Source organism: Epinephelus fuscoguttatus, linkage group LG8 (genome assembly GCF_011397635.1).
Source record: "Epinephelus fuscoguttatus linkage group LG8, E.fuscoguttatus.final_Chr_v1".
NCBI lineage: Eukaryota > Metazoa > Chordata > Actinopteri > Perciformes > Serranidae > Epinephelus > Epinephelus fuscoguttatus.
Genome location: NC_064759.1, coordinates 29,361,685 through 29,379,331, shown reverse-complemented (window position 1 = coordinate 29,379,331; position 17,647 = coordinate 29,361,685). Strand labels below are relative to the sequence as shown.

General features: G+C 41.1%; 1 protein-coding gene across 5 annotated transcripts in view; it reads right to left on the bottom strand.

The window, feature by feature from the left end:
• The window catches only part of triob (trio Rho guanine nucleotide exchange factor b), a 131,956-nt gene that overhangs the window by 39,591 nt on the left and 74,718 nt on the right, over positions 1-17,647 (bottom strand). For all 5 annotated transcript variants that reach the window (XM_049584939.1, XM_049584938.1, XM_049584942.1 and 2 more), the window contains 11 exons: positions 16,416-16,538; positions 15,963-16,154; positions 14,066-14,235; positions 13,434-13,608; positions 7,109-7,304; positions 4,749-4,915; positions 2,105-2,224; positions 927-1,025; positions 714-806; positions 292-441; positions 35-149 (listed from right to left, as the gene is read on the bottom strand). In XM_049584939.1, the coding sequence (XP_049440896.1) occupies positions 35-149; positions 292-441; positions 714-806; positions 927-1,025; positions 2,105-2,224; positions 4,749-4,915; positions 7,109-7,304; positions 13,434-13,608; positions 14,066-14,235; positions 15,963-16,154; positions 16,416-16,538 (1,600 nt within the window). The remainder of the gene's footprint in view (positions 1-34; positions 150-291; positions 442-713; positions 807-926; positions 1,026-2,104; positions 2,225-4,748; positions 4,916-7,108; positions 7,305-13,433; positions 13,609-14,065; positions 14,236-15,962; positions 16,155-16,415; positions 16,539-17,647) is intronic.

Below are 17,647 nucleotides of genomic sequence, written 5' to 3'. Positions count from 1 at the left end.
GAAAAGATAAAAGTGATTATTGACCCATACTTACTCTTAACCTGAGTCTCTGGAGCTTTGACGTGGGACAACATGCCGGGCATGTTGACGCTGTTCCTGTGCAGGTACTTCAAGAAGACATCAGCGTTACGTCTGGCTAATGTGCAGGCCTGTAAGTGTGCAGAATGGGAACAGGTGTCACGTACAGGGTCGATAACATCCTACTGATTTTGATAAGCTTCGACTCACACAAAAAAAGGGATTTGACGTGTCTTTTATCAAATATAAATAAAACAACTTCTCCTTTCTCACCTTGAGGAAGGCCTCTTTCTGCTCCAGATGTTTGCTGATCATGGGGGTGACGTGATCTGACTCGCTGTTGGGGCCCAGTTTATCAGCACCGCCACACCAGTCTTCTTCTCTCTTATACTCCTGCTCCAGGCTTTCTAACACACTGCACACCTGATACATAGATGAACAGTACATACATTTACTGTACAATGTCACACTGACCTTCTCCTGCTCTAGACTTTCATGTGACCTGTGAAACTGCACATCCTTGAGGACTCTGTTTTAATCATACTCTTGGCTTTCCAGGTCTATTAATGTTCACAGAGGAGAGTGCAATTCACATTATCCCTGTCTTTCATTTTGGTTCACTCACTGCTGCTCAGGATTATCTAACACCTGTTTGCGCTGATGGCACCCACTCCCACACACAAACACACAAATACCTGTTCAGAGGTCTTGTAGAAGGCCACAGAAGCATTAACCAGCTTAAGTCGGTCCTCCATCTTCAGCATCAGCTGCTGCCAGTGGTCTGCCACCTTCAAGTCAAACAAAACAAATCAGTTTACCACCTGGAGCTTTAAAAAAGGCAACAACACTATCTACATTATTACTGATGTTTTCCCTCAGAGATGTATACGCTTGTAAGAAAGCAGTACCTTTTCTGCACAGTCTCTGATCATATCCATGTCATAGTGGTTTGCCTGGAGTAAGGCCTCTGCCTTCTGCTGTACCTGCAGCGCACTCTGATGGGTTTTCTGCATGGGGGATAAGAGCAAGATAAAGAGAGAAATAACAATGAAATTCAAGAGTTACATGAATATCTGTATCACAATGACTGCTTTGAAAATACAGCCCCAGCTTCCTGTTGGACCCTGTGGGGCAGTTTGGTGGAGAGTGAAGAACTGGGGAGCAGCAGAGGAAAGGCTAAATAAATAAAAGTAGTGGCTGTGTCATAAAGATTGTCCTGGGGTGAGCATTCTGGAGAGGAAATGAGATAGGGAGGTGAAGAAGGACAGTATCTGGTGATTTTTCTGGCATAGCAGTTAGCCTGAGAATAAGGCTTTTTGCACCTTGCTGGACTCGGAGCAGTAGAGGGTAGGAAAACAGAAAGAGATAAAGGAAGGATGAAGGGCTTCCTGCTACCTTTGGTAATGTCTGCTGGACCTGCTGGGTACTATCAAGGAGGACATTCCCATATCACTTGCTCTTTTCTCACCACAGGGGACCCATTGCAGGTTGCAGGGACTACAGTTATGGCATGCGTGTTAAAATTCAAGTCTCACATAAGCAATAATCATAAACATAGCTTTCTTCTGTGTGTGCATCTGTGTGTGTGTGTGTGTCTGTGTGTGCGAGCTCGGTAGAAGTAGGTCAGGTACAGGCCTGCATTAAAATGAGCCAGGCTCGATAGAGTTCAAAGGAAAGGCACCCTGCATAATCAGTAGTAAAAAGAAGAAAGGTAAGCAGAGACAGGAGAAAGACAGAGGTAGAGATATTAGTTATTGATAATTCTATTTCATGTGTGACTAGTTTTGAGTAGGGGAGGTGGCGGAGACGCATATGAACCTGAGATGAGTTTTAGAAAGGCAAAATGTTGAGGGATGAAGGGCAGAGGAGCAGGGGAGATGCAGAAGTGGTAAAAGATGAGGGAAAATGGAGATGCAGAATCACGCATGCAGAGGTGAACCAAGACAAACATGATGAAAGGGAATAAGAGGATATGAAGAAAGGTTGGAGGGCAAAGAAAGATGCAGTTAAAAGTACAAAGCACATGGACATCAACATGTTGCTTCTAGAGCAAGAAGAGGAATATTAAATACACATTTTATTTTACCTCGATTGCATGTTGGAATTGTTCATGCTCCTTCTGCAGCTGTTCGGCTTCTTGTAACGAACTGGCTGTGATCAGACCGGCATTCAGCATGGACTCGCCATTACGGATCCAGCCCAGCACCTAAAATAACACACAGCATAGATACACAACGAGTTTTGTTATTATTCACTCTTCATTTTTTAACATATTTGTGCTACCTACGCTGTGAAAAGATATTTAAAAAAAAAAATCAAACTCACAAATAAACTAAGGTGTCAGCTGTTCTTCACATTTCTTAATTTTCTAGTCTTTGTTCATATTTTCTTTCTCCTGTTTCCAGCGGCTCTACAGCATTTTCTCTCCATGTGTGTCAACTTTTCTGCTTTATGTTTCTTCTTAAATATATATTTTGCATTGCTTTCCTAACCCTGACACTTCCTCATTCCCCTGCATCCTAACCCTGTTGCTGTTTCAATCCTTTGACTCTCCCCAAATTTTATCTTGCACACATTTCCCCACCTACTAACTCCATCTTTTACTTAGTCCTTTCTCCCCTTTGTGCGTAATCTCTTTAACTGCCACACACCCTGCCTCGAACGCGCGCTCCTGGATGCACACAAAATCCCATTTGCTCATATTTTTGTTGGCCTAGTTCTCACCAAAGGGCATGTTAAATACAGTCTGTCACCTCTCTCTCTCTGTCTGACTCAGCATGCACACCTGCTGTGTGGGTGATGGGCAGAACTGCAACTGAAGCTTGGCTATAAAAGTGATGATGCAACACAACTCTGACTCCTGTTTTTCAGCAACTTCAATGCAGCCTATGTTTCCATTGCATTTGCGATGTCCCGAGGCGGGACACGTATGGGTGTTGGCTGCCGAATATCAGAGGAGCTGTATGAACACATGATTTAATGCATGAACAAACAGCTGCAGCGTCAGACATAATGAGGACATGTATGATTCATTAGCACGGTATGGCATCCCCTTAGATTTACATAATATATTCCAGTATTTCATCATCACCTTACTGTACTTAAGAGTCCTTTTATCTTTGTTGCTCTAACCATAATCCCTATTCTTAAACTGTGCCATTTCATAATGACATGCAGAAAGTAGTTATAACAAGTAACAACCTCTGAGTTTGGGGCATTTGAAGCCAAAAAAAAAAGGAAAACACACTAACTCAACTGGAGCACAGTAGTAGCCAGGACTGAAAGACTGCTATATAAATGAGCAGCAGAAATATACAGGCTACAATTACCAGATTATGGCTGTGTCTAATTTTAGTCCAACAGGGTTTCAGAAATTTTCCAGAATGCAGTGCAGGGGGCATTACAGCCAAGATTTTTAAGTGAGGGTAAGACAGAGGCAGTCGTATTTTATTTTAAAATTGTGTTAATAAAAAAAAAAAAAAAATTAGTTTATGATATTTGCTTGAAGTGGTTTAAAAGTATCTTAAAAACCAGAAGCCACAGTTTAAGATTCTGATTTTCACATCCCTATTAGCTGCACACACATGCATAGATTTCTGTAACAGTCCATAGCTACATATATAGCACTGCCTCTCTGTGGGTAGATGAGTAAAAATAACACCATCATCATACTGGCATCACACTATCATCATACTGTCAGATCTGTTTGTTCAATACAATGGCAGGGCATCTTCTGAAGTGTTTTGCTGCAGTTCTCTCTGGGTATCATTTTGGTTTGTTTTAGTCTCAATTTCCTATCTGCCACCACTTTTGTTCCATTTTTCATTAATTCCAGTGCGAGTCGAAACATAAAGCCTGTTGTTATTCGGCTGCATCAGCATGATAACGGGCCTAGTTATGAAAATTGGCTCTATGTTTGTTTTTGTTTTGCTTTCAAACATCACTAGGCTACATTGCAAACTCACAAATTTCTTGCTGTGATTTTATTCTGCGACTAAGTGAATATTTGGGAGAGAATTACTCATTGACATGCACTTCACTGACACAACAATAAACTAAGAAATTCTCTTTCCATCCCAACAAGTCTGATTCTCTCTGGCCCATTTATCCTCTTTCGCCCCAACATTTCCATTTATCTCAGTGTCTCATAAAACTGTGGATGAACATCCAACCAAACTGTATCGCTTAGACTGCTCCCCAAAGTCACAAAGATACTCAGACGGATAGAAATGCAGCGAGCAAGAGAAAGAGAAAGAGGAGGGAGAGAGATTGTTGACACAGGATGAGTCATCTACCCATGGTCATGTACAGACAGGGCATAGTGTAGCCTTTTAGCACTTCAACACGCTCTGCTGAAACATCATGATACGCTATGGCAATAAATTGTCAGAATGAATTTTCACATGTCAGTTTGACCTCAGCATTACAGAATAGCCCTAGGTGTGCTTATTTCTGAAGTACAGCACATGTGAGCATTCATATATGAGAGCATGTATGAGCTCTACTTTCACACCAGTATCTTACACTACATACAACATGTTTATTGTAAATAAAATAAGCTATAAGAATATATGACGATTATCCTGTGTAAGTGAAAAGCCTTGCTCTTTCACAGCTTGTCTTTTACTTTCAAAGTTGCACCTACTGTGAACTTTAAAATCACTGCTTGAAACTGTGACACTGTCTATCCTTGTTATACTCTTTTGTCCTTTTCTTCTTCAAGTACATACCTGTTTGACTTCAGCCTGCAGATGCCTTAATTGGACGCACTGCTCCAGGTGTCTCCTGTGCTGCTCTGCTGCTAGGTCCAACTCCTGCTGCTTTTCGTGGAGAAACTCCAGCAGGTCCTGGACCCGTGTGGCCATGTCCACGTCTCTGTCACATAACAGCTCCACACCTGGAAAAGACATTTTATTATGTTACTAATAGGGGTGTAAATCACCAGCTTCATCACCATACGATATATCGATTTGTTTGGATGACGATACGATGTTTGCCGATATAACAAAGTCTGTCACGATATGATTTTGATTCAATTCGATTCAGGAGCCTGTGATCGATATGACGCGATATCATATGCCCATCTAACACGATCATTTACATCAACTCACAAAAACAACTAGAATATGATTTGACCATTTTATTTCTGAGCTCTGTTTGTTGTTTGAGCGGAGGCGCGCTTGCCCAGAAATGGTGACACAGACGTGCTATGTGAATTTCAAAATAAATGTGTATCTTTAAGATGACGATATGGATCGATGTTTTCATTTTGCATCGATATAATCAGATCGTTAATCAATGAATCGATGTATCGATGTGGATCGATGTATCGTTACACCCCTAGTTACTAATAACAATATATCTTTTTCATGTCTGTTTTTCTTCCTTGTTATTCACTCAGTTTTCAGTCCCTGTTAGTCCATCCATCAATCAATCCATTTTCAAGCCCTTAGGTCCCAGGGGCAGCGAGACGAGCAAAGCATCCCAGATGTCCCTCTCCCCAGCAACGCATTCCAGCTCCTCCTGTGGGACCCCAAGGTGTTCCCAGGCCAGAGGAGATATGTAATCCCTCCAGCATGTTCTGGGTCTGCCCTGGGGCCTCCTACCAGTGGGACGTGCCCGGAACACCTTTAATGGTAGGCAGTAGGCATCCTGATCAGATGCCAGTACCACCTCAACTGACCCCTTTCGATGTAAAGGTGCAGCGGCTCTACTGTGGGCTCCCTTCGGATGTCCGAGCTCCTTACCCTATCTTTAAGGCTGAGCCCAGCCACCCCACGGAGGAAACTCATTTTGCCGCTTATATCCGCAACCTCATTCTTTCGGTCATGACCATAGGTGTGGGTTGGGACTTAGATGGATCAGTAAATCGAAAGCTTTGCCTTCCAGCTCGGCTCTCTCGAAAGCTTTGCCTAAATCGAAAGCTTTGCCTAATCGAAAGCTTTGCCTAGCTTCCTGTTAGTGACAAGGGTAAATAGGTATTGAATAGAGAGGCGTTTAACAGTTCTGTACACAACTCTACTAAATCAATGCACTCTGTGTGGAATTTAGAGCCGAAACAATTTGTCCATCAATAGATAAGTTGATCGACAGAAAAAATAATTGATAATTATTAAATAACCAACTACTTGTCAAAATAATTTTTCATGCAAATATGGCAGAAAATGCTGTTTTCAGCCTCTCAAATATGGAGATTTTCTACTTGTCTCTGTTTTAGACCATATCAAAATGAATGTCTTTGGGTTTTGGACTGACAAAACAAGAGATTTTAAGACATCACCTCGGACTTTGAGAAACTGGGATGGACACATTTCACAATTTTCTGACATTTTATAGATCAAACAATTCTTATACATCATCTTTAATAAAATCAACAGATTAATTGATAATGAAAACAATCAATAGTTGCAGCCCAAATGGAATTAGAGGGAAGGTGTAAAATATGTATTTCATGAACGTAGTCTGTTTTCCCTACATGTATAGATTAGCAACAACAGGATGGCTAGTAGTTTAAAAAACTATTCATAGACGACATAGACAGTTTACATTTTTATTAATAGAACGCCATGCAGACTGTGAAATGCTGATCTTGTAAAAGCAAAATAAACAGTGTCTGAAAGTCATTTCAGCACAAATTTCTTATTACAAATTTTGCATCGTCACAATGTACTCAAATTTTAGGACTGCAGTCTTCAGCAACACTGTTTGTCAATTGTGATGCTAGCTGTAAGGCTAGCATGGGTAAATAATTGTCAGCAAGCTTCAGAGGAGAGCTCTGCTACCATTAAAATAGTCATGCAGCGGGCAGTGGCAGTGTAGCTAGCAGACTGTAGAGTAAGAGTTTGTAAAACCTCAACTAGAATTGTAGAATATATAAATAAAATTGAATTGAATTGATTAAACTTTCTCACATTGGGCCGACAATCTTAAGCATGTGCACATCCCATTTTGGCTACACCTCTGTTCCTTTACCATCATTTACATTACCATATGTGAGTATTGTACCTACATACTGCATGTCAGTGGTGCATTTAATCTACGCTTGAAAAAATACAATACTGTTGTTTATTGTTTTTATTTCTTCACTCACCAGATGCCTGGACCTCTGTGACATACTGCAGCAGCTCTTGTCCCTGGTGGATGACGTCAAAGGTGAGGTTGTTCATAGTAAGCGCTTTGTCTGCATGATGCTGTAGCCTCTGCTCCGCCAGCGTCAGGTCCTCTGTGTCAAAGTCACTCATCTGCTGGGACAGTTCCTCGTTCCATGACTCCAGGTCTGAGATGATCTGGGGAGGGAGTGAGACAGGAAGAGAGGTAAACTCACTTGTGAAAAAAATAACTTCCACAAAAATGACTGAGAAACGATAAACAAAATAAGAAAAAAAAAAAAAAAAAGACTATTCTAGTTAAAAATGATTTTGCTTGCATTTTTGACTTCATTTGCAGTCAAGAGGAAAAATGGAGGGAGACAAAGACAGTGTGTGTAACAAAGTCCCTGACCAAATTCAAACCCAGGAAAAGGTTTCATGGTGCAAATATTACACTGCTGAGACATCAAGATGCGTAAAAAAAATTATTCATCACCACAAACTCGGTTGTAAAGCCCAGTAAAAGCCATTTCATTATTTTCTACCATATCATTTTATGATTAAGAGAATTTTTAAACACCAAGTCAGACAGTTTAATTGCTGTAACCCAGCACACTAAGCTGACTGCCATAATAACGGATAACATATTACACTGGTGATGCATGGCTGGTAAAGCAGATGTACTGAGATGTCAGTGCTTGTCTCTGACTACCCACACAGACTGAATCATGATACCAGGGGCACCTTAATCCTGGCACCATCCAGCTCTGTCTGTCAATGTTTTTCTTCTGCATCTTTATGGAGTTACCACAAATTGTCAAATAATGGCTGATGCTTCATTTACTGCACCTAAAGAGAGAATCTTACTAGAAAAAGGTTTTAATTGCAGTTTCCCCCTTTTGTGTACGCGTATTTTATTCTAGTTTTCCCATGAATTTAATAACCCGTCTTTCCTGATTTGCTGTTTGACGTAATAAATGCTGTCGCTGCTGTGCGCTATTGAGGACTCCCTTACCTGCGAGGCATTTACTACGTAACATCTGCAGGAAATATGAAGTTTTATTGAAAGCAACACTGAGACTGAAGGAGAAATTATATTAAGTAGATATGATCAGAGTACATTTGTGAGTGAGAACTGTATTTCTGGTAAAAATTGAAACAGTTAAAAGCAGCAAATTTTATGGCATATATTGTACTCAAGGAAAAAATGGCAAGGAGAAAATGATTTTATTGAACCTATCATGCAAGCCTTTCCTGATGCTTTATTTAGGACTGGACTCTTATGTGTTGCCATAAACTGACCACTGTCTTTATATTTGGGGCCTGGAGCGGTGTGAGATTATATCTTGATTTCAGATTTCAAGATTGACATTTACCATTCTTTAGACATGACATGAATCATGAAAGACAAAACTGATTAAATTTCAACATTCAAGCTCTCAGCTACTCTGGTGACATGTGCAAAAGCTTTAAACAGTTTGAACCTAGTATCTCTTCTACATTCAGCTGTTCTGTAACCTTATAATCTAATGTCAAAAATGTGTCAATCCGAAATGTGTGGAGTTACCATGCCCTGACAACTGGACGTCTGTGAGAGTTATTAAGAACAGTAATGGGAATATGTCATGCAGTAGCTCACAACAGCTCACAATTTGATCTGTGTGTATAAATGAAAATGAGATGCTTTGGCAGCTGTCCTCTTCAGTTCAGACATTGCTATCTTGTGTCTTAAAAGACCTCCAGCAATGGAGAAAATTAAGTGAATAGACTAAGAAAATTAAAGTCCAGTGAGTCTGTGGGACAGAAAAAAAACATTGATATGTTTGCATGTCTGTAAACTTGGCTACTATCAGATAGAAACACAGTTGGTGGGTAAAAAGATTCTTAACATGAAACTGAATACCTTTATAAGAACATGATCCTCTCAGGCCATGCTATTTTTAATGTCCTCTATCTCTCAGGTTCTTCACCCAGCTAGAGAACTCATACAGTCCTGTTGATGTACTGTGTAGAACTCCAGAGGTGCAACAGACAGAGGTTTGATTCATTGCACCGCGACAGTATATAAAATGTAAAACTTGGCAAAGGACGGTGCTGCATCTCAGCAACAACAATTTACTGCAGGCTGACTACATGAGTATGCTATTTGTCATACGCAACATTTACAGAAAACCAGGGAGTAGCTGCCAACTGCTCCTAAAAGTCAGGACATATCAAATGCAAACAGAAAATTCTGTTTTAAGTGTACAGTGAAAACTGTTCTCAGTAATAACACTTTAGCAATTAGAAACAATGAGTCCATTTATACTGTCACTAACAAAACAAAATCTCAGTAAGTCTTTGTTTGCTGTCTCTTATAATTTCTCTCTTCCACTTGGTTTCTTTGAGTAGGATAAACTGTGCTTCACTCTAATTCTCATGATACGGACAATGGAGTCTGAGTCACAGGGAACCAAACAGCTACCAGTGTTTACTCTCAAGTTTACCTCCAAACACCAGCTGTCACTAAGCTGCAGTTTTACCATGGACAATATTTCTTTTGGATCCTCTCGTTGGTACCAGCACAGAAAAAGTCCCAGTGTGTGCGACTACAGTGGGTTTTCCTCACAGACAAAATGAATAAGGAACCAGAGGCCATTTGGCTTTTAACATTTTCTATAATTTAACATGTTTATGTGAAAAGGAGGGTAAACCTCTTCTGCAGTAAAGATTCTCTGTTCATGTAGAAAAGCATGCTTGACTTATGACAGGGTACTCCAGGAATTTGGATACAAATTCCCCTTTAAAACCTCCTCTGTATAGACACATGGCTTTCTTGGCTGCCATACAGAGCAATCTTATCAAACACTTTTATAACAGAATAATAAAATACCCCCTCTAACCACTCTTGCAAAAAAGTAGAAACTTACCAAGCACTCATTTGCACTCTGCTCTCCTCTCCTCTTACAGTTGAGTAAAATGCCCTCTGTGTGCAAAAAGACCATCTCCCTCATCTACTAACACTGTGGAAACTAACTAACAGAGGAGATAATTCTCCTCTTTGACCACGTTTTTTTTTTCCTTCTCTGTGGTGTGCACTGATACAGAGCTTATCGTCAGACAAGAAAGCACTGTGAGACAAGTGCATGTCTCACCTCAACCCATGCTCTCACCTCGAACTCACACACCCCCAATCAAGCCAGGAGGGAGTGTCACAGTGTGTGTGTGTGTGTGTGTGTGTGTGTGTGTGTGTGTGTGTGTGTGTGTGTTTTGGGGTTGGGAGTGGAGGGAGACAATCTCTCCTCCACCCATCTCCATGCTCCAGCACTGTGTCATATTAATCCTTTGTCTATGTGTGTGTATGTGTGGGCGTGCTTCAGTGCTCAACATGAGAGATTAGCAGATTCACCACCATTCCCTGACTTGACATGCAGAGCTAATGCGAGACTTATCTGTTCTCTTGGACTTTACAATACAGACATAAAAGGCTCGAAACCAACCGCAGAACTTCTATCAGCGCACAGTGGAGGAGAATTAACTCATGAGCAGACGTGTAATAAAACACCACATACTTCCACATCGTGCACAGAGTGCAGATAATAGGTTTTTTTGTGTCTAGAAAATCCAGCTCACAAGCAGGAAAGGTTAAGACTATGCTGTAAATAAAAATTGAAACATAACAATTATTACATAATCATCTAATCATGAACAAAAACAAAAGGATCTTAGCCTAAAATTACTTCCGTACAATCAGGTTTGACACGAATTACAACATTTAACTTAAAGTTCTGACTTTGATTTTGTGCATTTAAAAACACATCATTAAAAGAGACTAAAGCCATGCAAACAGCTCTGCGAGGCTATACTAAAGCAGTTAAACCAAATGTTGCTCCAAATGCTACATGTTAGCACATCTTGTTTAGTGAGTTAGCATACTAACATTAGCTAATTGGAACTAAACAAAAACTACAGCTGAGCCTGATGAGGATGTCATTTGTTTTGCAATTACTGTATAAAACAAAGTATTGGACAAAACTAATGTTAACAGTCAAGGGGTCGTCAAAGTGACAACAATTCATCCTGAGGGGGACATAAATGTCTAATAAATTTCATGGCAATCCAGCCTGTACTTGTTGAGACATTTCACTCAAAACCACAAATGTGAACATCACGGTGGCCTTAGTGGAAAAGTCAGGGTAAACTTAACTCATTAGAATTCGGGGCTGCCCCCTAACAGTTGACCAAACGTTAGTCAACCAGAAGGCCATTAGTCAGCAAGATTTCATTGGTCGCTTAGTCGCAGAAAAAAACAAAAAACAAAAAACGGTGAAACAATATAAATCTTAACCTATGTGACCGGACCATCTGGGAATTTAATTTGAAAGGACAGACACAGGAAGAGACCACGCTCAGCAGTCAAACAGGAGTCGCATTACAAACCAATCACAACCAACAGATATCCTTCCCTTCTTCTGTAAATATTCAGTCCGGTAAATATGGAAAAGTTGATCGCTTTAGTGCAGGGCTACCCAGAGCTTTACATCTGTCCCAAGGACGATAGGCCTACACACTTATAAACAGCACCTGGAAGATGATCAGCTCTGCACTCAGGATTTCTGGGAAATAGGCTATACAATGCTTGTTAAGGTTGCTTAGGAACCTCAGACGCAACCTGTCGCCATGCTCTTGAAAGCTGGCACAAAAAAAGGCACAAGAGTAGTGCCCAGTGCCCGACCTTACATTTTCCACGCGGTTAAAGGCACAGCATGTGTATGGCCTCAGATTTCCAGGGCTGGTACCTGCGGTTATTCCACAGGCTAGTTAATAACATGTCAGGCAGGAAATCCAAAGTGTGGGATCATTTTGAGAAGTTGAAGGACAAACCCAAGGTGATATGTAAACGCTTCATTCGTCAACTAAAAACATGACGTATCATCTGAAACATGTAAGTAGCTACATGCCCATTAGCCACTTAGCACAATCATTACTGCTTTGCAGAAAGCGTCATTAACAGGCGGCTCGCTCAGTGTGTGACATGCACTTGTAGATAAAATATAGGCCTATATTAATGAAGGTTCATTAGTACAGTTTTGTATTTCTCTGTAATGTAGCACAGTGTTCACAATGTTATTGATACTATTCTTTCTCACACCTGGAAGTCAAACCATTGTGTTGCCCTGCCCAAAATATATAACTTCATCATTGAATCTATATCATAAACATGCAGGTGATTATCCATTGACAAGATATGCTGACACACAGACACTGCTGTCCCTACAGCAATGCCCCTGGTGAGGCTTAATAAGCTGTACTTACATCACACTAGTAATGTGATTAAAACTATTTTATACACAGACACCTACTTTCCATTTTTTTACTTACACTATCCTCATGAATAAAAACCTATATCTTTGCTGTAAGCCTTTTCTTCCAAAGTAACTGAGCGTAATTCATCTGTCAACATAGAATGTTTTAACAAATCTGATTTGACAGCCGTGATAAACATCACAAGTAACATAATAAAACATATTTAAAAGAGCAGTTATCATTTTTGAGCACCAGCTGAGAAAAGCATTTGCTCTCACAGTGGGGCGTTTAGGAATTAGCGGATACAATGCCGCCGATTGCTGGTTGGGGAAGGGGAAACCAAATAGGAATGAGTCAGTGGATGAGATGCGTCAAGTGGAACTAAATACTTTTTTAATGTAGCACATGTGAGAGTATCGCTGTGAATTCAACCAAGCTTTGAACCAGCAGGAATCCTCACTGCAGGACTGAACTTCGCTTTTACTGTGTAACAGTCCATCAGCTCAGAGTCACAGTCATTTTGGTTTTCCCGTGTGTCCCTTGCCAAATGTAACTGATCTTTTTGCATTGAAGGGGAAAAAAGCCAGTAATTAAAAATAAAAGGTTTCATATTGAACATTTATATCTGCTGTTCCCTTTTAATCAACTTGTAACATTTTCTGCACTTTTGATTTCACATCCCTTCTTCGTCTTGATGTCCATAAACACCTTAGCGCTCTGCTTTACACCTCCATTTCTGCCTTTCATCTACCACCTTCTTTCAATATGTAAGTTTATAAATTCTGGTCCACCTCTGATGTTTTTCAAGCTCATTAGTGAAGCTCTCTTGCAAACCCTCTCCCCTCAGATATTGTACATGCAAGCCCATATGCTCCTTACACTATCACCCCCTTCTTGCTCTCTCGATCCTGTGCCGCCCTCAAACACCATCTCCTACTGCTCTACTTCATCTGCTTGCTCACACGTTTGCCTAAACATAGCAGGATAAAGCAAAAAATAAATATTCATCATGCACCAAGCCTCCATCTCCTGCCTACTCACATCAATGGCGTCCCTCTCAAAGATGCGGAGCTGGAGGAAGAGCTCCAGTTTGATCTTCCTTTCTTGGAACAGCTCCTCCATCTGGCCCTGGGCCTCGTCCAGCTGCTGCAGCACGCTCTCGATGTGGGCCATGGAGCTGTTGTGGGGAGTCTTGTTGCTCGAGATGGCCGAGTCTCTGCGGAGAGAGGTCAAACGCAGGGGATTGAGAGGGTATTTATGGTCAGGGATGTGGCTCCAAGTTATTGTGGTAACATCCCTGAGAAAGTCAAAGAAAACTAAACGTTCTTTTGAATAATTTCATCTCTCCTTTGCTCAGTTTACTGAGTTTGTTGAGGAAAATCCCTTCTATCTTTCTCTTTAGCCTTAGTATTTCTGTGCCTTTCTCCCCACTACCACATGATTGTCTAATGATCACAGATAAAAATGTCAAATCAGGCCTTGGGCTTTGCATTCCTTAGTTTGGTATGTAGGAAGTTGTTATTGTGAGTTATACAGGAATGATGTTGTAATGTCGTCACTCTAAACTATTCTGGATAAAACTGTATGTGTTGATGTACTGCACGACTGCAGGAGTATATTATATATTAACATATGCTTACATTAGTGTAGCATGTATTATCAATAACTGTCACCTGAGCTGTTGTATGAGGTCCTCTCCCTCCTTGATGACATTTACAGTCGCCTGCAGGGTGGTTTGCTGTTGCTGCCCGAAACGCTTGATCAGGTCCTGCACCGCTTCAACCGACTCTGCATACACATCATCCAGCAGCTCCTTCTGAAGCTCCTCCAACCACGTCCACAGCTAACAGTGATTGACAGGAAAGGCAAGCCAGTTAAAATGGACCAACCTCCAAGAGATGAAGTTTAAAAAAAAAAAAAAAAAAAAACAGGAAGCAAACTGAGCAGTCCTGTTGCGAACAGAAAACACATGCTGAAGGGGGCGGGGCAGATACACAGAGCACTGTGAGTTAAACACAGATGTAGGGAATCGATAGACAAGCTGCCAAATGGACGGACAGAAGATGGGAGACAGAAATTAAATCCAACCAGTTCTGCTCAAAGCTGGTGTTTTGTGAATGGTCATCTTTGTAACAGATTAGCCATCTGGGTGAATTGGCTCAGTGTACTAAAGCCCTGGCATAACATCCAGGCTGCAGGAGAGAGACCTTGGCACCCGTGGTTTGTCTAACACCCACACTGCCTACTCAAAAACACGTCTGCTTTTGGTATTGTTACCATTGTCCACTTAGTATCATACAGTATCTTACATTATACCTGACATCTACATAGATATAGACAGTGTCATTTGGCAACCATATATACAAATGCCAGTTAGCATCCAGTGGTCTGCCCCTTCCCTTTTTGATACTAACGTAAATTTAATAGCAATATTGAATCACTACAAGATAAAGCCTTTTGGAGTGGAGTGACTTCATCTGTGTGCTTCATGAATATCAGTGCAGATGAATCCCCTCTTTCTCAATGTAGTTCATGCTCTGTCTCCACAGTGGACCATTTGTTGCCTTTCAACATGCTGGACTACATCCAAAGGCTTCTACAGAACTAGGAGAGGTGATGGGCAGGAAAGTTGGAAACATTCATGTGTGCACTCATGTACACACACAGGAGGACATGCACGTGCAGGCACACACACGAAGGCACACACACACGACGGCACACACACACACACACACACACACACACACACACACACACACACACACACACACACACACACAGAGTGACCTGCACCAGTGTGAGCTGACAGATGGGATGAAGGAGATTAGTCCATATGGACATTAAAGACTAGCTTCATTAATAACACCGTGGCTCTGACTGTCTCTGTGAGTCTATGTAAACAGGATGTAGTGTTAACACATGCAGAGCACAGGTTAATTCTGACAGTCAAAGACGTGCAGTGTATGACTTTCACATTATCATACAACAGTGAGAGGAATTAAAGGAGTGGTGCCATGATACGCACCACAGCCACACAGCATATATAGATCCCTTCCCTGTCCTACATAGTTTGTGTGTTCTTTATTTATTTTCTAAGGAATGAGGTAAATAATAATAAGGAAAGATAGAGGGATAATTGTCATGATCACAGTGAGGTAGAAGGCAATTTGAGGCAGATTGCCTTTAATTTTTGTAAACACAAGCGCACTACAGAAGGGAAAGCACAGATGTTTGGAGAGGAACACCGTGGTGACTTGCAGGAGCACACGCGCACTCAAACACAAACACACAGATGTGTAAGGCACTTTAAATTTTGGTCATAACTCCTGAAGCATGCGGTATATAAAGCAAAATTATTTATATGCGTGTGGCCCATTTGACATAAAATGTGATAAACTTCATCACAGTTAGGCATTGTAGCCTAAATTATAATGTCAAATGTAAAAACAAATTATGATCAATCCTGCATAGTTGAAAGCATTTTAACTGCATGTTCTGCTACAGAAATATGATAAACCAATTCAGTCATGTGGACATGGAGAGGAGAGGAGAGGAGAGGAGAGGACACACCTCTTTGACATGTGTGTGGAAGGCAACAGACATGTCTAGCAGGACTTTACGCTGCTCGACACGTCGCACAAAGTCCTGGATTCGATCTTCGAGCTGGTGGGCAGCCTGGTAAATTTCCTCTGGGTCACACTCTCCGGTCTGGGCCAGCTGCTCTGCTGCCTCTAGCAACTTGTCAGCGTTGGTGTAGGTGTTCTGAAACGTTAACATAAAGCATATTTAAAATGAGAGTACAGTAGGCTTGACTGTTGTGGCCAACTGCTCTTTAGTTTATAAGATTTGTATTGGTCTAGGACAATACAGCAATGTCAAATCTTGATCATTTTAGTAAGCATTTCTTTCTTTCTGAAGTAAAACTTTTTGCCTTAGACATGCATTTTTTTTAAATGCACATTTGAGGCCTAGAGGAAAGAGCATATCACAAGATTACGGTTAGTTATACGACTTATAACTAACCTGAGCAACCTCTTCAAAGTCTTCATGTCTCTTCTGCAGAGCCCTGGCTCTGTGTAAAGACTTCCCAACTCCAGTGTGTTTACTGAGGAAGGCCTCGCCATGGTTTTCTATCCAGTCCAGCACCTTGAACACACAAACACAAATACAGTGCATGCACATAGTTTTATTACACGCACTTACGCATTACAGTACATTGAGATTGCAGTGTACATTTCCAAACAGTAGGGGGTGCAATTGACTGGCATGACTGTGTTAAGATCACATTAGCAGTACAGTAGCCTACAGCTGTCATCTCTCTCGCCCTCGCCCCTCTGTCTTGCTCTCTGCTCCCACCCACCCCACCCACCCTTCTTTACTCTTTTTCCCCATCTGCAGTCTGTCATGTTTAAATTACACAAGTGTGGACAATTAAGTTTTGCCTAATAGGAAATCCAGAGCAGTGCAAAGTGTCAACATTTCCACTGTGGACGAGATTAGCTGTAAATCTTTGCACATAATTACCTTATTATCTATTAAACAGATGGCCATACTTCATCTGTTTCTATGTGGGGTAATGAAAGGGATTTTCACGACGCTTTCAAGGTCTCTGAGAGAATATTTTGATGGGACAAACGCATACAAACACGTGCGCAATGCCCTCGACACTTTATGTGACAGTAAATTGCATCACCATGGAAACCACTACCAAGAGAAAAGGGTGATGAAAGAGTGGATGGAAGAGGGGAAAGACAGAAGTGCAGAGATACAGCAAGTCAGAGAAGGAGGGAGGGAGGGAGAGAAGGGGGGAGGGGGCAGAGAGGCAGAGCAGCAGAGAAGAGTTCATGCCCAAAGGGTAGGAACACAGAGATGACACTATACACCAACTCAGTAATTTTGATCGAAGCGCTCTGCCATACAGACAGTCACAAAGAGCGATAGAAACTCACTTAAAAACCCCAGGAGGAAGTGAGAAAATGCTTTAAGGAAGCTCAAGCTGATTATAGCACATCTTAAAATCACACCCTCTGCTATCCAGTGTTGAATGTTTGCAGAATATCCCTCTGCAAAACAACAAACATTTCTCAGATCTTTAAGAAAATCTTAAAATAATACGACAGCAACACCAAATGTACGCTTTGTTGCTTTTATTTTTGCCTTATGTTTGAACATTTTCTATTCTTGATTATATCTTGTAAAAAGCTCAATAAGTTGATTAATTAAAGTAAAATGTTTGGGAGGATATGTGTGCACAC